This window comes from Rhinoderma darwinii, chromosome 4, assembly GCF_050947455.1.
Source record: "Rhinoderma darwinii isolate aRhiDar2 chromosome 4, aRhiDar2.hap1, whole genome shotgun sequence".
In the NCBI taxonomy this organism is placed as follows: domain Eukaryota; kingdom Metazoa; phylum Chordata; class Amphibia; order Anura; family Rhinodermatidae; genus Rhinoderma; species Rhinoderma darwinii.
The window spans coordinates 312,247,362-312,271,417 of record NC_134690.1 but is presented as its reverse complement, the minus strand read 5'-3'; the positions used below and the strand labels follow the sequence as shown (position 1 = coordinate 312,271,417).

Here is a 24,056-nt window from a genome sequence, read left to right as displayed (position 1 = left end):
CACTCCCATATACCTCCAACTCTCGCAAGGTACGCTGTAGGACAGGTGTGTAATTCAGGGTAAACAGATCAGACAAATGTGTTGGGATATGTATCCCCAAGTATTTTAAAGATGTGGACTGCCACTTAAACGGGAAAACCAGAGCGAAATGAGCAGCAAGAGGAGCGTCTAGATATATATTAAACACCTCCAATATACAGTAATTGACATTAAAATTACTCAAATGACCAAATCGCTCAAACTCCCCAGTCAAAGATGGCAAGGAAGTCATAGGATCCGTGATGTACACGAGAAGATCATCAGCATAGAGTTCTAACTTGTGATGCCGTACACCAACACAAATGCCATTAATGATAGGGTTATTCCGAAGTGCCACAGCCAGGTGCTCCATAACCAAAACATACAACAGAGGCGAGAGTAGACACCCCTGTTTTGTACCATTAGTAACAGGCAGAGAGGCAGACAAAATACCATTAACTCGAACTCGAGCTGTAGGCCTGTGATATAGTGCCATGTTAGAGCCAAGGCAAGATACCACGGAGAAACACCCAGTGCACCCTATCAAAAGCCTTTTCGGCATCAACAGAGAGTAAACACAAGGGTATCTTGCGTGTCTGGCAGTATGATATTAAAAGAAGGGTCTTGTTAGTATTATCCCGAACTTCTCTACCACGTACAAAACCCACCTGGTCATCCATGACCAAGCAGGCAATAAAGGAGAGAGGCGAGAGGAAATCAATTTCGCAAAGAGTTTCACATCAACATTAATCAACTAAATGGGCCTAAAGTTTTCGCATGTCATTGGATCCTTACCTGGTTTTGGTAGAAGGCTAATATGAGCCTCAAGAGATTGAGGCGCAAAGGAGCAAGAGGAAGACACGGAATTAAAAACTTTTGTCAAAAATGGAGCAAGTTGATCCTTAAATGTCTTATAAAATCTATTGTTAAACCCATCAGGTCCCGGACTTTTGCCCAAGGGAGAGTCCCCAATTGCACGCTCCACTTCCGAATCCAAAAAATCTTCCTCAAGTCCCAAGGCGTCCCCAGCCCACAAAGACGGTAAAACAGTATCCTGTACATAATGATCAATTTTTCCCCGCAACGCATCAGTCTGCATATTATGAAAATGTCCCTTGAGATTATATAAGGTAGAGTAATAGTGGGAAGAAAAGAGGTTGATCCAGCGCTGTTGTAGTGTTTAAAAAGGAATCATGTTCCTATATTTATTGAGTATCAAAAATGTTAAAATCGAACATATGTACAGACGTGGCAATAAGGCAGTTTCCAGTAGGTATTTAAAGCCTATGCGTTTCGAGCAATTACAGTGCTCTTAGTCATGGCTATCATTCAGCGATGTTAGTAGTCCGCGGGTTTATAAGTTGTGGCTAAGTGGGTGTGACAGGATTTGCTGCAAGGGAGGCAGCCAAAATGTTATTTTAGGCTGCAGGTGTAATGATAACTCTTTGTTGTCTGCAGGTAAGTCTCATTTAGGTGCGTGAAAGTAAACAAAACATTGAATACTTTGGTGGGACCAATTTATTTACTTGGCTAATATTGCTTATAACGTAGTTTTGTTTGTATTGGTAATTTACACTCTATTAGGATATGATATTCTATCTACTTATGTTGTTCATGTTGGTTAAAATTATTTTTCCTGTAATTTTGCGAGGAGGACCTGTACCGGCACGAAGAAAAAGCCGCACTGGGGCCGCAGAAACCGACAGACCATGTAAGTGTGTTTATAACCTTATGGACTTGTACATCGCTGGATGATTAAAAAGTTTTTTATTTTTCAAATACCACATATGCTACATGGTTAAATGTAAAGAAACAAAAATTATTGGTTAGCATAATATAGAAAAATAATAAAGAAGACATACATGAGATATAAATGTAATCAATTGTGTGAAGGGTTAAAAGCAAAATTCATAGTTGGAACAAATTTTCATAAATGTAGGTTGTATATTTATATTATTGTATTAGAAATGTTGATATTTTTAGGGGAAAAGAAAACTCCCATATTATCGTTTTTTTTATATTAAACGGTATAAATATACTAGTAATTTTAGAATCATTATATCATAGGATGGTATAATAGAGTGATATGCATGATGGTCAATGTATTTATTTATTCAATATTACATTATAGGGAAGGAGAATGAATATATTCCGTATAGTGGGTTTTTATTAAAAATAAAATGATTAATAATATATAAGAATTACCTGGTCATAATAGAAGCTTTGAATGTTATTAGCTATATAGAAAAGATTTTTTTATATCAGTTTTAATATAAGAACATAAGCTATTTTCTGAGGTTGAGACCTTGAAGAAATGTTGTTTATAGATTGTATATCCAAAATGCTTCCCTGGTTACCTCCTTTTGCAGAGCTTTTGATTTTTTCAATGGCATAGGTTTTAAAATAAGTTATATTTCTATCATGGCAGGCGATAAAATGTTGCGCTGCATTTGATATTTTGGTGATTGCTGGATTTCTAATGTAACCTAGATGTTCGAGGATTCTGATTTTGAATTTCCTGGTAGTACAACCTATATATTTTAAGTTGCAACTAGTGCACTCGATGATATATACTACGAAATCACTGTTGCAGTTGATGTATGTTTTGATAGGGAAATTACATTGACCACTGGAATCCTCAAATCTTTTGGTTGTTTTGGTGAGTGTACACACCTTACAGGGATAAGAGCCGCATTTGTAAAAGCCATAGTGTTTAATACAACTGGCGCTACTTGGCTTCGACGAGAGTAATGAAGGGGATAGAGTATTGCCTAGTGTGGGTGCTCTGCGTGCCACAATCCTATACCCGGATATTAAAATGTTTTCCAATTTGACATCGTCATATAATAACGGAATATATTTATAAATCATGTTTTTAATGTCATTAAACTGGTTACTATATTGTAGACTTAATGTTGGTATGTCATTCTGTTGTTTATGTATTATTTTAGTAGCATCTTTGTTAGTTCTATCTTGTAAGAAATCTTCTCTTTTTTTTATCTTTGACTATTGCTTTAGCCCTATTTAGCATCCAGGTTTTGTACCCTCTTTTGCTCAATTTTTGGCACATTTTCGATCCAAAAAATCTTCCTCAAGTCCCAAGGTGTCCCCAGCCCACAAAGACGGTAAAGCAGTATCCTGTACATAATGATCAATTTTTCCCCGCAACGCATCAGCCTGCATATCATGAAAATGTCCCTTGAGATTATATAAGGTAGAGTAATAGTGTCAGAAACGTTCAGTGTTGCCGACCGGGTCATGAACCTCACCACCAGTGTGAGATGTAATTTTAGGAATGTAAGATGCTTGTGTATGGGGATGCAAAATTCGTGCTAAGGACCTGCCACATTTGTCTATAAATTCGTAAGAGTGTTTGCGCATCCGATCCCAAAATCTAGCATGTTATTGGTCGAGCACGAACGCAAGGATTCTCTCGCCGTAGTAAGTTCCGAAAAAACCTGCGAGGAAGGAACGCGTTTATGACTGGATTCTAAATCACGTATCTGAGCAAGGAGCCGTGTAATAGCTACCCCTTTTTCCCTCTTTAATCGAGCCCCCTGCTGTATTAGGACACCCCTAACCACACACTTCAATGCCTCCAACTGGAGTGGTAGAGGAGTAGAGTCACGAGCGTGTACATCAATAAAAGTGCTAAGCATATCCTTAAGAGCTGACACACATACCGCATCACGCAATAGATTGTCAGTAATTTTCCAAGACTGGAAATTGGGCACCGAAGTAGGAAAGGTAAGTGACAAAAAGACTGGAGCATGATCCGACCAAAACATTGGACCCACCTCAGAAGTAGGGTGCCAGGTAAGCAAGTGGTGGCTAATGAGAAAGGCATCTAATCAACTGTACATATTATGCAAGGGAGAGAAATAAGTATACTCTCGTACCTGAGGATGGAGAATCCGCCACTCGGCAATCAATTGCATGGAATGCATCGTAGTCTTCAAGGCTGACAATTGTGTCTTAGGAACAGCAGACCTGCCAGAGGAGGTGTCAAGTCTGGAATCGAATGTGAAATTGAAATCACCTCCCACAATTAAAAGACCCTCCGAAAACTCCTCTAGTTTTCTCAGAAACAATCGGCACACTCAAGCCCGATCCTGATTAGGAAGGTATAAATTAGCCAGAGTGAAGGTCTTATTCCTAATGGATAACTTAATGAGGCTCTGTCACCACATTATAAGTGGCCTATATTGTACATGATGGGATCGGCGCTGTAATGTAGATTACAGCAGTGTTTTTTATTTCGAAAAACGATCATTTTTGACGGAGTTATGACCTATATTAGCTTTATGCTAATGAGTTTCTCAATGGATAACTGGGCGCATTTTACTATATGACCAAGTGGGCATTGTGGAGAGAAGTGTATGACGCTGACCAATCAGCGTCATACACTTCTCCCCATTCATTTACAAAGCAGATCATGTTCTTAGTAGTGTGCAGTCACATACTCACACACATGTTAATAGACATCACGTCCAACCAGGACAGGATGTCTATTCATCACTACCGACACTTTTCTAACGTTTAGTGTGGGAGTTAATGACAGCAAGCGTGATTTACAGCGTGATCTCGAAAGATTACGCTTGCTGTCATTAACTCCCACACTAAACGTTAGAGAAGTGACGGCAGTGATGAATAGACATCCCGTCCTGGTTGGACGTGATGTCTATTAACTCTCAAGACTTCAGTAACTTTAGTGTGTGAGTATGTGACTGCACACTAGTAAGAACACGATCTGCTGTGTAAATAAATGGGGAGAAGTGTATGACGCTGATTGGTCAGCGTCATACACTCCTCTGTACAACGCCCACTTGGTCAAAAAGTAAAACACGCCCAGTTGTCCATTGAGAAACTCATTAGCATAAAGCTAATATAGGTAATAACTCCGTCAAAAATGATTGTTTTTCTAAATAAAAACACTGCTGTAATCTACATTACAGCGCCGATCATATTATGCACAAGATAGGGAACTTATAATCTGGTGACAGAGCCTCTTTAAGAAAGACATAACGACCATCTGGGTCAACAAAGACATCTATGGTCTTATGAGAAAGCGATTTGTGTATACAAGTACTAGCACCCTTTGACTTGGAGTCCGGGTTGACACTGTGAAACCAGACTGGATAATAGCGATTATTAAACTGTGGTGTATGGCCCACCTGAAAATGAGTCTCTTGTAAAAGCAAGATATGTACCCGCTCTTTGTGCATGTTATACAGTACTTGAGAGCGTTTTTCAGTGACATTAAGCCCTCTAACATTAAATGTACAGACTTTCAACTGTGCCATCTCCACCGCACTCAGGATAATCAAGCCAATAATATGAACCAAAGCAGCGAAGAAAAAGACAAGACAAACAAGGAAGGGAAAACACGACAACAAAGACAAACAAACGGGTGAAACGATCACCCACTCCTTAATTTAATCAAGGAGAGACAATCCAATATACACAGGATACAACCAGTGAAGCCCTAAGAGGAGAAGTGTCAGGACAAGGTCTAGCCAGCGCCCCGCACCCCCCAACCCAGCAATAATATGAAACATAGCTGAATATATATAATAGAAAGAAAAAAAAAAGGAAACCAAGTTATTTGGAATTATATCATAAGACAAATGACATACAGAATGTGGCATGGTCAGGAACATATAGAAAACCCCAATAAAGAATCATCCTAAATACATTCATCGTCAGCATAAATGTAGATACAGGCAAATAAAATCAGAAAATAACATTCACGTTATAGCAATGCCCACAGCCCATCAGCAGAAATCAACCACCAGCAAGTGGCCAACATTCCAGGAAGACAGTATCCACCTATAACAAAAAAAGAAAAGAAACAGACGACAGTCTCTACAGATGAACCCAGCAGACGACATCCTCATATGATTGACACAAAAATAAAGTTCCACCAGCAAACTGCAGAGTAAACATCAGGAAGGAATCACACTGGATCAGCATTACGACCACCACGACGCCCCATAGGAGATGCAGGAGAGCGACCACGCATGCGTGATCGTGGAGGTGGAGGAGGAGCATAAGGCCATTCAGGAATAGAAGATCGAGGCAAATGGAGAGCAGCACAAAAATCAGAAATATCCCCTGGGTCTCTAACAATAAGCAATACTCCATCCTTGCGTAGCTGTAACTGAAAGCAAATCCAGCAAAGGACGTAGCACTCTGCGTTTGTCCAAAGTCATCCTAGACAAGTCAGACAGGAGTTGAATCATGACACCATTCAATAGCACGTCACCTTTATCACGGGCCTTCCTCTAAGGCCGGATTCAGACGAACGTGAGCGTTTAGCGCGCGCACAAAATGCTGCGTTTTGCGCATGTGGCAGCAGCGTGTCAGCTCCGTGTGCCCTGTTCATATGGATGCGCGGCTGCGTGCTTTTCGCGCAGCCGCCATCATTATGACACTCCGTTTGGATGTTTGTAAACAGAAAAGCATGCGGTCATGACCTAGCCGGCATTCACCACAGGCAGACCTGGGGGCCTTTATTAGGCCCCCGGCTGCCATCGGAGAAACAGACACTCGGCGATCTTATCGCCGGGTGTCAGTTGGATGAGAGGTAGCTCCCTCCCTCTCTCCAAAACCACTCAGATGCGGTGCACGCTTTTCAGCACCGCATCTGAGGGGTTAAACGGGTGAGATCGATACTAATATCGATCTCACCCGGTCGAGCAGGGACGCCCCCAGCCCTCAGCTGCCTCTGGCAGCTAAGAGCAGGGAGATTTGACAGCTCCCTGCTCTGTTTACTTATTCCGATGCCGCAACGTAAAAAGTCTATGGCATCGGAATAAGGCCCGTTAGTGACTGACGTAGAAACACTATGGGCCGGTCACTAACGGGTTAAAGTTGCAAGCACACAACTCCAGTAATAAAAGTTGTACAGTGATCCCTCAGGTTCTCAAGTTACAACATTTTCAACTTAAAATTGTCTTTCCTGGGCCATTGTAAATTAGAAACAACTTGCAATACCACAGGGAGTGTCGATCTGAGGTGCATGCAATTGACTGGAAAACTCTACTGGTAAAACACCTGTGGCCATTAGTGCATCACATGGGGGGCAGTTATGCCGGTGGTGGGTCCTGTTCCTGCCAGCAGTCCCCGTCGCCAGGTCTTGTACCTTCCTTAGCGTCCTGTCCTTCTATGATGCCGCCGACCCCCTCTTTTGCCTTCTGGCCACGGCTGCTGTATACCTAGTGCGCACGTGCGCGCACCCTGGCCGTCTCTTGATAGTCCACCTCACGCGAAATTCAAAATTCATCCTGCCGCTCTCCAGGGCTATTTACTGTAATCCAGTACCAGCTTGTGTTTAGTAGTCTGTTACCAGCCTGCATCCAGTAATCTGCTACTAGTCTGAATCCAGTAATCCGCTACCAGTCTGCATCCAGTAATCCGCTACCAGCCTGCATCCAGTAATCCGCTACCTGCCTGCTACCTGTGTCCAACTGCCAGTTACCTGCCTGTGTTCCGCTGTCTGCTATCCAAATGTCATATATGATCCACAGTCAAGCCTCCACCCATCAAGGTACCATCTACCTGTGCCTTTCTTGCATCTGTCTGGTCAGCAGCCCAGGACAACCTCAGGAGGTAGCGAACTGGCAGTCTCCCCACATCGAAGACCAAATCCCTGTATAGGGGATAAAGGGTGAAGACCAGGGAGGCTGCTTAAACAACACCGTTAGAGGTGGCCCAATGCCAAACCGGTGGAGTAGCCCAGTGGGTCCACAAACCTGCCAGTTGTTACAGGGGCAAGTAGATCCAATAAGTATTAATGAAGTTCATGCACTAATTTACTGTGCGGTAGTGCCACTCTTCAGTACACTATTGTTCAACATGCACTGTAAGGCTATCTAGCTCTGCAACCAGAGGGTCGCTCCATTTTATTATTACTGTACATTGTGTGCTGTATGGAATGCTGAAGATTCTCCTGTTCGCAACATAGAAAATGTTTCACCAGCTCCCAGCAACTCTTTCTAACTTTTACATATGAGAAACTTTTCTTTGCTTTTTTTTTAAAATGTATAACTGCCTGTTCACATCACCGTCAGTGCAGTTTGGGGTTCATCTATTCCGTCAGAGGAACAGATGAACTGAAAGCCGACTATAGCTTCTGTTTACATTACCGTTGATTTCAATAGTAATGCTTCAGTTTCAGATGGTTTCCGTTCCTTAAAGTTTCCGTTTTTTTAACGGATGCAATAGCGTAGTCGACTACACTATTGTTTCCATTAAAAAAATTAAATCTTTAAGAAACGGAAACAAATGGAATCCAACTGAAATGGAATATCTGAAGAAAAAGATGAACACAGAAACCCCAAACGGAACCCAACATGTGAACAGGCCCTTCTTCATTTAGTTGAACACCTCAATTGCAGGAACCTATATCAATATACACTGAGGGAACTTTAGGTCACTGAGTCAAGTGTAAAACGGGGATTTTACTACTGTTCAGTATTTCCTTTAAACCTAGCATCAGTTACAAAACCACCAATTTAATATGCATATGAATTTCATAAGTCAATAAAGTCCTGCAGCTGTGATATACCCACATTCATAAAAAGTAGTCAAATAGGTATTTTACCATCCCATCTGCACATCCAGTAATGAGCTGCTTGTTTTCTGCATCAATGTACAACTTCAGAAGAGGAAATGCTGTGAATACCAGATATTTAACATATTAGCTATTGCAGCAACGATTTACACTCAAAAAACATATATTCTCCTATTCTCAATATTTTGATTATTCGAAACAAGTAAACATTTTGTTTAGAACATATTTCGCTGTTACATTCTAAAATGAACTTTTGTATAACGAAGGCTCTGTTCACATTCCGCTTGAGGAATCTGTTTAAGGTATTCGTCAAGAAACATTTCAAACGTATGCCTCCAATTTATGCAACTATATACCATACAGTTGCATATGTCCACCATAGGCCACTATTGTATCCTTTTTTTTTGTATAAGGAAACATAGTAGGCATGGCATTCCTATACAACTGAAAAAAAGGTACATCCTGGGCTATGTTTCACAAGGAGCTAGCTCATTCCAATACATTATTTCATGTCAGCAGCGCGTCTCCCTGTTTACACAGGGAGATGTGCTGCCAACAACGATAATATGTAACGTTTTTAAAACGATACGATCAGCAGATGTACTAGTGTTTGCTCGTTCATCTGCTAATCGCTGCCCTGTTCTATAAATGATCGCTTGCCAGATAATTGGCCCGTGTAAAAGGGCCTTAAGTCATTCGCCTTTCTAATGAATACCACTTTTTTTTTTTTTGGCTAGATAAGCACCTAAAAATGCATCAGAAAGCAAGTGACAATAATGGTCTTAAGGTGGCAATAAACATTCGATAAATGTCAGCCGAACCCCAGAATTTGTTGGGATCGGCAGATGACCTTATGCGTATGGACTTCTAAAATCTATGGCTTGACACTTGAGAAGGTAGTAGTCAGATATTAATTGTTATTGAAGATAGACAACGCATTTTAGCTCTGGACTGGAGCCTTTATCAAGTCATCATACAGTATACAAAACAAGACAGATTTATATAGTCAAATATTAATATTTATTGAAGATAGAGAACTCTAAATGACATTGTGCTGAAGCACATGGCATGTAAAAATAGTCTATTCTCTGTTGTATCATACACCACAGAGTTCTGAACTTCCTCTGTGGTGATATTAGCACAAGAACTGTGTTTGTGGAGCTTAATGAAATAGGTTTCCATGGTTGAGCAGCGGCACCTTAGCCTAAGATCAACATGCACAATTTCAAGAATCGTCTGGAGTAGTGTAAAGTAACACGCTGCCACTGGAACCTGTAGCAGTGAAAACTTGGTTCCTGGAGTGATGAATTACATTTCATTATCTGGTAGTCTGATGGACTTAACGATTATTTGGTGGATGCCGGGGCCACTCTACATGCTGGAATGCATAGCGCCTACTGTAAAATTTGGTGTAGGAGGGATTATGGTCTGGGCAGTTTTTCAGGGTTTGGAGTAGGGCACCTTCAGTGAAGGGTAATGTTAATGCTACCAAATACCCTGATGTATTAACCCCATACTGGTTAGCCCAAGCTGTGCTCTTTAACCCATTAATGACTGCCAATACGTGTTTTCACTGTGGCCATTAAGGGTATTTATGCCAGAGCGCCACCTTTTTACGGCCACGCTTTGGCATAAGATAGTGCCCCCAGGAGGCGCTCAAACTCTGTGTACTCAACTAAGGAGGTAGCTGAGGCCTCGGAGCACACACCAAGGACAATTTTGTCCAGTCGTCGGTCACGTAAACAGCGGCGGTTAGTTCTTTCTCTTCTCTCACAGAATATATTGGTCAAAATAAGTGCCAGCACCCCCTTATTAGACCCCCCGATCACCCACCCCGTCCGCCTCCCCCCGTACCTGATCATCAAGATGGCGTGACTGACTGTCACGTCACAATGACAGAAGACATTACACTACGTAGGTTGTGTAATGTGTTCCAGCAGTGATCAGAGCTGCAAGTCTAAATGTCCTAGTGGGACAAGTAAAAAAAGATAATAAAAATGTTTTAAAAAAGTGTAAAAATAAAAATTATAAGTTACATAAACAAAAAATGCTTTTTTTCATATAGTAAGACTTTTATTATAGGACAAAAATGAACACGTTAAAAGCACACATATTTGGTATCACCGCGTTCGTAACGACCCCAACTATCAAACTATAATATTATATTTCCCGCACGATGAACACCGCAAAAAATATAACTAAAAAAACAATGCTAGGAATCACTATTTTTTGGTCACCACCCCTCCCAAAATAAACAATAAAAAGTGATCAAAAAGTCGCATGTACATCAAAATAGTACCAATAAAAACTAAAACCCGTCCCACAAAGTACAAGCCCTTACACAGCTTTTTTAACTGAAAAATAAAAAAGTTATGGCTATCAGAATATGGTGACACAAAAAATTTATTATTTTATAAATAAGTGATTTTATTGCGCAAACGCTGCAAAATATAAAAAAAGATATACATATGGTATCGCCGTAATCATACCGACCCGCAGAACAAAGTAAAATAGTCATTTATAGCCCAGGGTGACTGGCGTAAAAAATTTGAATAAAAAACATCGTCAGAATTTATGGTTTTTGGTCACCTTGCAAAAAAAATAAAAATCGCATGAACCCCAAAATGGTACCAATGAAAAGTGCAGATTGTCCCGCAAGAAATAAGCTCCGGTGAAGAAAAAATAAAAAAAGTTCTGGCTCACAGAATATAGAGACAGAAATTGTGCAGTGTCCAAAAGCGGATAAGATCGGGCGCCATTTATCAGTGCGACTTTGGCCACATATCTGCGGATTATTATTTATTTACAGAATTATTATACCCTCTTATTATGTCCTGATGTACTCTGCCCAATTTACACTTACCCACACATCATAAACTGAAATACCAGCAAAACTCCAAACAGAACAGTTACCAAGCAAACTCTGCGCTCCAAAAGCCAAATGGCGCTCCCTCCCTTCTGAGCCCCACAGCGTGCCCAAACACAAGCTTACGTCCACATATATGATATTTTATATCCGGGAGAACCCGCTCAACATTGTATGAGGTATTTGTCTTCAGTGGCACAAACTGGGCACAACATATTGTGCATTAAAATGGCATATCAGTGGAAAATGTTAATTTTCACTTTGCACCATCCGCTGCGCATTAACGCCTTCGCACATCACGACTTAATAGCATGTCGTGGTGCGGGGGGTACATATCTGCGGATTATTATTTATTTACCCCATTATTATATCCTCTTATTATGCCCTGATGTTCTCCGCACAGATTATATATGCCCCCACATTATAAACTGAAATACCAGCAAAACGCCAAACAGAACTACTACCAAGTTAAATCTGCGCTCCAAAAGCCAAATGTCACTCCCTACCTTCTGAGCCCTACAGAGTGCCCAAATAGCAGTTTACGTCCACAGATCTGGCATTGCCATACCCGGGAGAACCCGGTTAATATTTTATGAGGTATTTGTCTTCAGTGGCACAAACAGGGCATAACATATAGATAGGTATAGATCAGCAGCACAGGATAAATTTATCAAGAGGGTGCACGTCTCCTGGGTCACAGTCCGAGTGACCCCTCAGTCAAGACAAAGAAGAAATGGAGACAGCACTACCGAATTTTCAAAGTGAAGATCCTTTTATTCCACGGTGCAACGTTTCAGCTCAATACGAGCCTTTCTCAAGCATAATAATGTGACATACAGAGCGCATATATATGCAATACAGGGTCATAAAGCCAATTACATACATATAATAAACTTGTGCAATAATGCTACAACAGGTATACAAAATTTTTATATCAATAGGATCCCCTATGAATGTGCTAGTACATGAATAGAAAAATAAATTAAAAAACATTACACATACATAGTATAAATAGTGCATTCACTGTAATAAGGCCAATCAATCAGATGGGCTACATGTGTATAATGACATGTGATAGTGTAAGAAAACAGGTGTATAAAATAAAGTTAAAAACATCTTACCCTCGCTGGATCGGCTGATAGCGTTGTGCACTTTCCTACTACATGAAAACTAAGCATTGCGTATGAGTCTTTGCATGATACGTCATTATACGCATGCGCATTGTCTACCAGAGGCGCTAGTCGCCATATTGAAAGAGGGCTATACACCCATAAATGTTTCCCATAGATGACGTCAGATCCTGTCCGTCTCAACTATGAGTCATCGGACATATCGTAGATTCACATCTGCGCAATGCCCATAAAGGATCGTCGGACCCATTTTGAAAGAGGGCAACATCACTCCATATGTTGCACATACATCCCATCCACTATAGAGTCTAATTGGTCAAATATAAAACGATGTGAACTATATATACTATCTCTGTAAACTGAGAATAAATATTATGTCTCAGACCAATAATCCTTATACCTCATCTATAAGGATGGGGATTTAGGAGCACATATGGGTATATATAAAGCTCATAATATACAGACACAGAGATTTACACATCGTCTTAGAGATACTGTGGACGGAAGACATGAATAACATATATGAGAAAACTTTTCAAAAAATAGGATGCATATAATCAGGTATAAGAATAGTGCAAATATACAGCCTCAACCGATCCTTGAGGCAAATCTTGAGAGTAATATCTAGGATAAAGAGAAAAAGGAGAAAAATATATAAAATAGTCTATAGGACATTGACAATATATATCAGACCTAAACATTGTAAATAGCATATAAAATATAATTATAATATAGATATGGTCAAATTATTTCCTATTCTCCTAATGCACAGAGGAGGGGGAGGAACAAGGGGAAGATGATGAATGCACGGGCAGATGTTCAAATCAGAATGTACCACTGGGTTATCTGGAGAAACTTGGAAAGATTTTGAAGTCTATATTAAGACCTCTAGGGGATAAGGTGTCTAATTTAAAAATCCATTCCAACTCCAATCTTTTCAGTTTGGAGATCCTATCTCCACCTCGTCTATGGCGCGGTACATGATCAACAATATATAACTTGAAGTCATTCTCACCATGGTTATTTTCCACAAAATGTTTAGGTAATAGTAGGTCAATTTTCTTGGTACGAATGGTGGACTTATGGTTGTTTATACGCTTCCTGCAATCTAGAGAGGTTTCACCTACATACAGTAATTTGCAAGGACATTGGATGATATATATTACATGGTCCGATTTACATGTAAGATGATGTTTAATTTTGTAGGTAGAACCTTTAATAGGATGGGTGAACACCTCGCTCTTAACCATATTCCTACAATTATTACAACCTAAACACGGGAAGCAACCAAATTTTTGGGGGGCTAATAAAGACTGATAATTCTTAGTCAAAGAGCCCACATCAGCATGTACTAAACGATCTCTCAAATTTTTGGTCCTGCGATAGGCTATACGTGGTGGGACCTCAAATTCCGGGATTTTATCAAAAGAACTCCTAAGTATCCCCCATTCTTTTTTAATGATGTTGGCAATATCATTACTCTTATGAGAGTATGTAGACACCAGTGTTAGTCTATGGGAGGGCGATTGTTTACGATTTTGCAGAAGATCATATCTCGAAATCCCCTCCACTTTAGATTTTTTATTGTCCAATAGTTTTTTAGGGTACCCCCGATTCCTGAATTTCTGAGACATATCACTCAACCTGACGTCGAGAGTTGAAGGATCCTGCACAATCCTTTTCACCCTCAACATCTGGCTATAGGGGAGAGAAGCGATCATAGGGTGGGGGTGACAGCTTTCAAACCTCAGTAAATTATTACGATCCGTAGGTTTACTGTACAGATCTGTGGTAAGTTTATGCTCCTGAATATAAACTCTAGTGTCAAGAAAATTTAGAGATGTTGTTGAAGAATCCATAGTGAATTTAATGTCATCATCTATATTATTCAGAAAGCTAAAGAAACACTCCAACTCCACTTGAGTGCCTGTCCAGATGACGAAGACATCGTCTATGTATCTCCACCACCTCAAAACCTTAGTGAAGTGGGGAGAGACATAGACGGCGCCTTCCTCCAAAGCTGTCATAAACATATTTGCGTATGTGGGAGCCACGTTAGATCCCATGGCCGTACCCCTCCTCTGTGCATAGAAGGAGTCACCAAATAAGAAATAATTTTCTGTAAGGACAATTTCCAAGAGACACATAAGAAGGTTAATACATTCATGGGTATAGTTAGACTGTTGTAACGCTTCAGATACAGTATGAAGGCCTCTCGTGTGGTTGATTGAGGTATAGAGACTGCACACATCAAATGATACAAGTGTGCAGTCCCCCGTCAACTCAACTTCATTCAATTTAGTCAAAAAGTCAGTGGTGTCCTGAATATATGATTTAGCATTGGTGGCAAAATCACGTAACATTTTATCTAGAAAAATGGCTATCGGTGAAAAGATGGAACCACAGCCCGATATAATCGGTCTGCCCGGGGGGTCTACCAATGACTTGTGGATTTTTAGAAGACAGTACAGCACAGGGACCACCGGATGCCGCACTGTCATGAAATCCAACAAGTCACCATCAATGATACCCGCATTATGGGCCTCAACCAATATTGTATCAATGGTATTTTTGATTCTAAATTTAGGATCCCCGGGAAGTGGCTCATAAACATTGATATCTGACAATTGTCTAGCTAATTCAGCCAAATAGCGCGATGTGTCCATGACCACCAAGGCACCACCCTTGTCCACGGGCTTGATGGTCAGGGACACATCACGAGAAAGGCCATCAACCGCCACTATCTCATCCCTCGTCAAGTTGGGAGGACCTACGAATCTACCATTGTCACTCTCTCTCAAGGTACGAATACGATTTTTCACAATATCAATAAATGTATCAATTGCAGGTTCATTAATAAAGGGTTGATGTACACTTTTTTTATGTAGCCCAATCTCTCTTAGTGTGATTTCAGTATGATGTACAGATCTAGTGTCAAAATTTTTACCGGCAAACAATACCTTGAATTTTATTTTACGAAAAAAATCAAAAAGATCCAGTTCTAATTGGAACCAATTCACACTGGAAGTAGGACTAAATGATAATCCCTTATTCAGGGCTGAAATTTCCACATTAGATAAGTCACGTGATGATATATTTACCACAAGATTTTCTATGGATTTTTGCTGACTTTGTGTTCCTTGTTGACAAATTGACGTATAGTGGAATCAATGCAGAAATTTCGCCTAAATGGTGAGAACGCCAAACGCCAGAAATGGCATCGAGACATCGAGGATTATGAATCCGGGAAGATCTATAATTGGCAACGAGACCCTACCATCAATAAGGGTAATACAAATACCAACTATATGAAAAGAAGAAAACGCTTCTCCAACACGTCCGATACTGATAATATTGAAACATCTACTGGTTTTTTAGGTGTCAATCTGGACATCGACGTCCGAGAAGAGGGGGACACAAACACAGAAGGTGGCGCAAGGACCCGAGCCTTCAGAGCAAAGAGGGACCGTCAATTTGTCAACAAGGAACACAAAGTCAGCAAATATGTTTATGACAGCTTTGGAGGAAGGCGCCGTCTATGTCTCTCCCCACTTCACTAAGGTTTTGAGGTGGTGGAGATACATAGACGACGTCTTCGTCATCTGGACAGGCACTCAAGTGGAGTTGGAGTGTTTCTTTAGCTTTCTGAATAATATAGATGATGACATTAAATTCACTATGGATTCTTCAACAACATCTCTAAATTTTCTTGACACTAGAGTTTATATTCAGGAGCATAAACTTACCACAGATCTGTACAGTAAACCTACGGATCGTAATAATTTACTGAGGTTTGAAAGCTGTCACCCCCACCCTATGATCGCTTCTCTCCCCTATAGCCAGATGTTGAGGGTGAAAAGGATTGTGCAGGATCCTTCAACTCTCGACGTCAGGTTGAGTGATATGTCTCAGAAATTCAGGAATCGGGGGTACCCTAAAAAACTATTGGACAATAAAAAATCTAAAGTGGAGGGGATTTCGAGATATGATCTTCTGCAAAATCGTAAACAATCGCCCTCCCATAGACTAACACTGGTGTCTACATACTCTCATAAGAGTAATGATATTGCCAACATCATTAAAAAAGAATGGGGGATACTTAGGAGTTCTTTTGATAAAATCCCGGAATTTGAGGTCCCACCACGTATAGCCTATCGCAGGACCAAAAATTTGAGAGATCGTTTAGTACATGCTGATGTGGGCTCTTTGACTAAGAATTATCAGTCTTTATTAGCCCCCCAAAAATTTGGTTGCTTCCCGTGTTTAGGTTGTAATAATTGTAGGAATATGGTTAAGAGCGAGGTGTTCACCCATCCTATTAAAGGTTCTACCTACAAAATTAAACATCATCTTACATGTAAATCGGACCATGTAATATATATCATCCAATGTCCTTGCAAATTACTGTATGTAGGTGAAACCTCTCTAGATTGCAGGAAGCGTATAAACAACCATAAGTCCACCATTCGTACCAAGAAAATTGACCTACCATTACCTAAACATTTTGTGGAAAATAACCATGGTGAGAATGACTTCAAGTTATATATTGTTGATCATGTACCGCGCCATAGACGAGGTGGAGATAGGATCTCCAAACTGAAAAGATTGGAGTTGGAATGGATTTTTAAATTAGACACCTTATCCCCTAGAGGTCTTAATATAGACTTCAAAATCTTTCCAAGTTTCTCCAGATAACCCAGTGGTACATTCTGATTTGAACATCTGCCCGTGCATTCATCATCTTCCCCTTGTTCCTCCCCCTCCTCTGTGCATTAGGAGAATAGGAAATAATTTGACCATATCTATATTATAATTATATTTTATATGCTATTTACAATGTTTAGGTCTGATATATATTGTCAATGTCCTATAGACTATTTTATATATTTTTCTCCTTTTTCTCTTTATCCTAGATATTACTCTCAAGATTTGCCTCAAGGATCGGTTGAGGCTGTATATTTGCACTATTCTTATACCTGATTATATGCATCCTATTTTTTGAAAAGTTTTCTCATATATGTTATTCATGTCTTCCGTCCACAGTATCTCTAAGACGATGTGTAAATCTCTGTGTCTGTATATTATGAGCTTTATATATACCCATATGTGCTCCTAAATCCCCATCCTTATAGATGAGGTATAAGGATTATTGGTCTGAGACATAATATTTATTCTCAGTTTACAGAGATAGTATATATAGTTCACATCGTTTTATATTTGACCAATTAGACTCTATAGTGGATGGGATGTATGTGCAACATATGGAGTGATGTTGCCCTCTTTCAAAATGGGTCCGACGATCCTTTATGGGCATTGCGCAGATGTGAATCTATGATATGTCCGATGACTCATAGTTGAGACGGACAGGATCTGACGTCATCTATGGGAAACATTTATGGGTGTATAGCCCTCTTTCAATATGGCGACTAGCGCCTCTGGTAGACAATGCGCATGCGTATAATGACGTATCATGCAAAGACTCATACACACAGGTGCTAGGATTACGCAATGCTTAGTTTTCATGTAGTAGGAAAGTGCACAACGCTATCAGCCGATCCAGCGAGGGTAAGATGTTTTTAACTTTATTTTATACACCTGTTTTCTTACACTATCACATGTCATTATACACATGTAGCCCATCTGATTGATTGGCCTTATTACAGTGAATGCACTATTTATACTATGTATGTGTAATGTTTTTTAATTTATTTTTCTATTCATGTACTAGCACATTCATAGGGGATCCTATTGATATAAAAATTTTGTATACCTGTTGTAGCATTATTGCACAAGTTTATTATATGTATGTAATTGGCTTTATGACCCTGTATTGCATATATATGCGCTCTGTATGTCACATTATTATGCTTGAGAAGGCTCGTATTGAGCTGAAACGTTGCACCGTGGAATAAAAGGATCTTCACTTTGAAAATTCGGTAGTGCTGTCTCCATTTCTTCTTTGTCAGGGCATAACATATAGTGCACTAAAATGGCATATCAGTGGAAAATTGCAATTTTCACTCTGCACCATCCGCTGCGCATTAACCCCTTCACGCACCATGACGTAATAGCATGTCGTGGTGTGGGGGGTGATGTAAGGAGCGGGCTCACGCGCTGAGCCCGCGCCATTCCTCCGGGTGTCCGCTGCGTGTTACAGCTGACACCTGGGACTAACAGACAGGAACAGCGATCGCGCTGTTACATGAGCCTGTAAAAATTACAATATACTGCAATACATTAGTACTGCAGTGTATTGTACCAGCTATCCACTGATTGCTGGTTTAGGTCCCCTAGGGGGACTAATAAAATTTGTAAAAACAAAAGTAAATTATTATTAGTGAAAAAAAATTAATAAATATTTAAAGTACAAAAAAAAAAACCTTTGCACATTTTTTCTCTAAAGTAATGTAAAAAAATTTAAAAAATACACAAAATTGGTATCACTGTGTCTGTAAAAGTCCAAACTATTACAATACACCATTATTTAACTCACATGGTGAACGCCGTGAAAAATAAAGAATTTAAACCGGCAAAATCGCTATTTTTTGGTCACCTTGGCTCTACCAAAAAAATGTAATAAAAAGTGCTCAAAAAGTATGTACCAAAAAATGGTACCAATAAAAACGACAGCTCATTCCGCAAAAAATAAGCCCTCACACCACTCTATTGATGGAAAAATAAAAAGTTATGGCTCTTGGAAAGCGGGGAGGGAAAAACGTGGTTAATAACTTTCTAATGAAAAAAAATTTATGACCACATGTGAGGTATTGCCGTACTCGGGAGAAATTGCTTTACAAATGTTGAGGTGCTGTTTCCTCCTTTATCCTTTGTGAAATTGAAAAAAATGCAACATTTTAGTGGAAATAATGCTGATATTAATTTTCACGGCCTAATTCTAATAAATTGAGCTCCAAAAGCCAAATAGGGCTCCTTCCCTTCTAAGCCCTCGTGTGGGTCCAAACAGCAAGTTTATTACCACATATGGCATATTTACGTAATCAGGAGAATTTTTTTACAAATGTTGGGGTGCTTTTTCTCCTTTATTCCTTGTAAAAATGTCTACGTTTTTTGAGAAAAAGGTACACTACCGTTCAAAAGTTTAGGGTCACTTAGAAATTTCCTTATTTTTTAAAGAAAAGCACAGTTTTTTTCAATGAAGATAACATTAAATTAATCAGAAATACACTCTATACATTGTTAATGTGCTAAATGACTATTCTAGCTGCAAACGTCTGGTTTTTAATGCAATATCTACATAGGTGTCTAGAGGCCCATTTCCAGCAACCATCACTCCAGTGTTCTAATGATACATTGTGTTTGCTAACTGTATTAGAAGGCTAATGGATGATTAGAAAACACTTGAAACCCATTGTGCAATTATGTTAGCACCGCTGTAAACAGTTTTGCTGTTTAGAGGAGCTATAAAACTGACCTTCCTTTGAGCTAGTTGAGAATCTGGAGCATTACATTTGTGGGTTTGATTAAACTCTCAAAATGGCAAGAAAAAGAGAGCTTTCATGTGAAACTTGACAGCCTATTCTTGTTCTTAGAAATGAAGGCTATTCCATGCGAGAAATTGCCAAGAAACTGAAGATTTCCTACAATGGTGTGTACTACTCCTGTAATGACGGGGTAGGGAGACAGACAGGTGAGCCCTAATCTACCTGCCACTCAGTCCCTGCCTACTTGCAACGACCCGTTCTAGGTGACGGGGTACAACTGGGCGACTGTCCCTACGCTCAGTAAGTGCACGACAGACAAACAGACAAGGGTACACAGAAGCTAGGGAAACGGGGCAGCTGCCCACGGAGATACCGTGAGCAACGAGAGTAGTGAACGAGCCGAGTCAAACCAGGAGTGCACGAGGTACAAAACGCTGAGCAGGAGAGTGGTCAGTAAGCCAAGGTCAATAACAAGCAGAGGATCAGTAGTTCAAGCAGCAGCAGCAGAGCCAGGAAACAAGCAGAGCAGAATCACAGGCAAAGGAGGAACAGGAAAGGCAGGTATAAATAGACAGTGGGCGGGAGCTAGCTCCGTCTGGCCAGGCTGTGATAGGCTCTCCCACTCCTAAGCCTGCCATCCTGAGTGGTGGAAGATGGAGTCAGTCTCACAGACATAGGAGCAGGTGCAGACTGATTACCCATGGGCGTCGACACAGAATCTGTGTCTGGCAGATCCTTTACAACTCCCTTCATAGGACAGCACAAACAGGCTCTAACCAGAGTAGAAAGAGAAGTGGGAGGCCCCGCTGCACAACTGAGCAACAAGACAAGTACATTAGAGTCTCTAGTTTGAGCAATAGACGCCTCACAGGTCCTCAACTGGCAGCTTCATTAAATAATACATGCAAAACGCCAGTGTAAACGTCTACAGTGAAGAGGCGACTCCGGGATGCTGGCCTTCAGGGCAGAGTGGCAAAGAAAAAGCCATATCTGAGACTGACTAATAAAATTAAAAGATTAATATGGGCAAAAGCACACAGACATTTGACAGAGGAAGATTGGAATTTTTTTTTATGGACAGACGAATCGAAGTTTGAGGTGTTTGGATCACACAGAAGAACATTTGTGAGACGCAGAACAACTAAAAAGATGCTGGAAGAGTGCCTGACGCCATCTGTCAAGCATGGTGGAGGTAATGTGATGGTCTGGGGTTACTTTGGTGAAGGTAAAGTGGGAGATTTGTACAAGGTAAAAGGGATTTTGAATAAGGAAGGCTATCACTCCATTTTGCAACGCCATGCCATACCCTGTGGACAGCGCTTGATTGGAGCCAATTTCATCCTACAACAGGACAATGACCCAAAGCACACCTCCAAATTATGCCAGAACTATTTAGGGAAGAATCAGGCAGCTGGCATTCTATCTGTAATGGAGTGGCCAGCGCAGTCACCAGATCTCAACCCCATAGAGCTGTTGTGGGAGCAGCTTGACCGTATGGTACGCAAGAAGTGCCCATCAAGCCAATCCAACTTGTGGGAGGGGCTTCTGGAAGCATGGGGTGAAATTTCTCCCGATTACCTCAGCAAATTAACAGCTAGAATGCCAAAGGTCTGCAATGCTGTAATTGCTGCAAATGGAGCATTCTTTGACGAAAGCAAAGTTTGAAGGGGAAAATTATTATTTCAAATAAAAATTCATTATTTCTAACCTTGTCAATGTCTTGACTATATTTTCTAGTCATTTTGCAACTCATTTGATAAATATAAGTGTGAGTTTTCATGGAAAACACAAAATTGTCTGGGTGACCCCAAACTTTTGAACAGTAGTGTAGATTTTTACCTTTACAGACTAATTCCAATGAATTCAGCAAAACAACTGTGGAGTCAAATTGCTAACTTTATCCCTAGAAAAATTCCTTGAGGGGTGAAGCTTCAAAAATGGGGTCACTTTTGTGGGCTTTCCACTGTTTTGGTTCGTTTAGTGCATTGCAAACGTGACACGGCACTGAAAACTATTCCAGCAAAATCAGAAATCCAAAATCCAAATAGTGCACCTTCTATTCTGCTGTGGGTCCAAACAGCAGTGTATTACCAGATATGGGGTATTGCTATAATCGGGAGAAATTGCTTTACGTATGTTGTGGTGTTTTTCCTCCTTTAATCCTTGTAAATATTTAAAAAAATTAAGTTTCAGAAAATAAGTAGATTTCCATCTTCACATACTAATTCAAATAAATTTAGCAAAAAAACTGTGGGTTCAAAATGCTAACTATACGCCTAGATAAATTCCTTGAGGGGTGTAGTTTCCAAAATTGGGTCACTTTTGGGTGGTCTTTACTGTTTTGACCCCTCAAGACCTCTTCAAACCTGACATGGTGCCTAAAATATATTCTAAAAAAAGGAGGCCCCAAAATCCACTAGGTGCTCCTTTTCTTCTGAGGCCTGTGTTTCAGTCCGTTAGCACACTAGGGCCACATGTGGGAGATTTCTAAAAACTGCAGAATCTGGGCAATAAATATTGAGTTGCATTTCTCTGGTAAAACCTTCTGTGGTACAGAATTTTTTTATTACAAATTAATTTTGGCAAAAAAAAAATGACATTTGTAAATTACACCTCTACTTTACTAATACTTTGAGGGATGCAGTTTTCAAAATGGGGTGATTTATGGTGACTTTCTAATATATAAGGCCCTCAAAGTCACTTCATAACTGAACTGGTCCCTGAAAAAATTGCTTTTTTAAATTTTCTTGAAAATATGAGAAATTGCTGCTAAAGTTCTAAGCCTTGTAACGTCCTAGAAAAATAAAAGAATGTTCAAAAAACTATGCAAACATAAAGTAGACATATGGGAAATGTAAACTAGTAACTATTTTGTGTGGTATTACTATCTGTTTTACAAGTAGATTTAAATTGAGAAAAATGCTAATTTTTGCTAATTTTCTCCAAATCTCCTTGTTGTTTTTTTACAAATAAATATTGAATTTATCGATCAAATTTTTTCACTAACATAAAGTGCAATATGTCACGAGAAAACAATCTCAGAATCGCTTGGATAGGTATAAGCATTCCGAAGTTATTACCACATAAATTGACACGTCAGATTTGAAAAAACGGCTTTGTCCTGAAGGCCAAAACAGGCTTAGTCCTGAAGGGGCTAAACAGGAAAAGGACTATACTGTTTTGAACGAGCACAGTTTTAGGCAGTAGTGTGACTGCAAAGAGAGAATACTAAGAGCTCTAGCTCAGGCTAGATCACGGCTAAAGCAATGATCTTGGTCTTGTTTTAAATCCAAGAAACTTTAGCTAGAGCGGGTTGAAATGGAAGCTGCATTGCAGCTCTCCCTTTAGCCTGTGTGAAAAGCAGTGGGGTCAGTGTGTGACGAGCTGACAGCAGTGCACCGAGAGGAGGAGGAGGATCTGTGATCCTTCCCCTGTCCCTGCTTGGCTTCAGGTGACCCCAGGGGAGGGGTAATATGAACGTTTGTTTATGTTAACAACCCCCCTCATCAATTATACTTGCTCTCAGATTGTCACCCTTCCGTATATACTGATGAAATACGGATGTTTACTAATCCATATTTACTGACAGTATTATTATTTGGAGAACGAAAAACACTGTATTCCAGAATAAAAATCTCATACCAGCTGTGAAATACGGTGGTGGTAGTATCACGGTTTGGGAATGTTTTGCTGGATCTGGGCAAGCAAGGCTTGCAATCATTGATGGAACAATGAATTCTGAATTATACCAGCAAATTCTAAAGGAAAACGTCAGGATATCTGTCTGTGAGCTGAATCTCAAGAGAACGTGGGTCATACAGCAAGGCAACGACCCTAAGCACACAAGTCATTTTACCAAAGAATGGTTAAAGTAGAATAAAGTTAACGTTTTGGAATGGGCAAGTCAAAGTTCTGACCTTAATCCAATAGAAATGTTGTGGGAGGACCTGAAGCGAGCAGTTCATGGGGGGAAACTCACCAAAATAACAGAATTGAAGCTGTTTTGTGTGGAGGAATGGGCTAAA

The 24,056-nt window shown here is 40.1% G+C and overlaps 1 protein-coding gene across 1 annotated transcript in view; it reads right to left on the bottom strand.

Moving 5' to 3' along the window:
* Window positions 1-24,056, bottom strand: part of WDR27 (WD repeat domain 27) — a 755,361-nt gene that overhangs the window by 662,179 nt on the left and 69,126 nt on the right. The window contains exon 7 of the mRNA XM_075862730.1: window positions 8,624-8,694. Within this exon, the coding sequence (XP_075718845.1) occupies window positions 8,624-8,694 (71 nt within the window). The remainder of the gene's footprint in view (window positions 1-8,623; window positions 8,695-24,056) is intronic.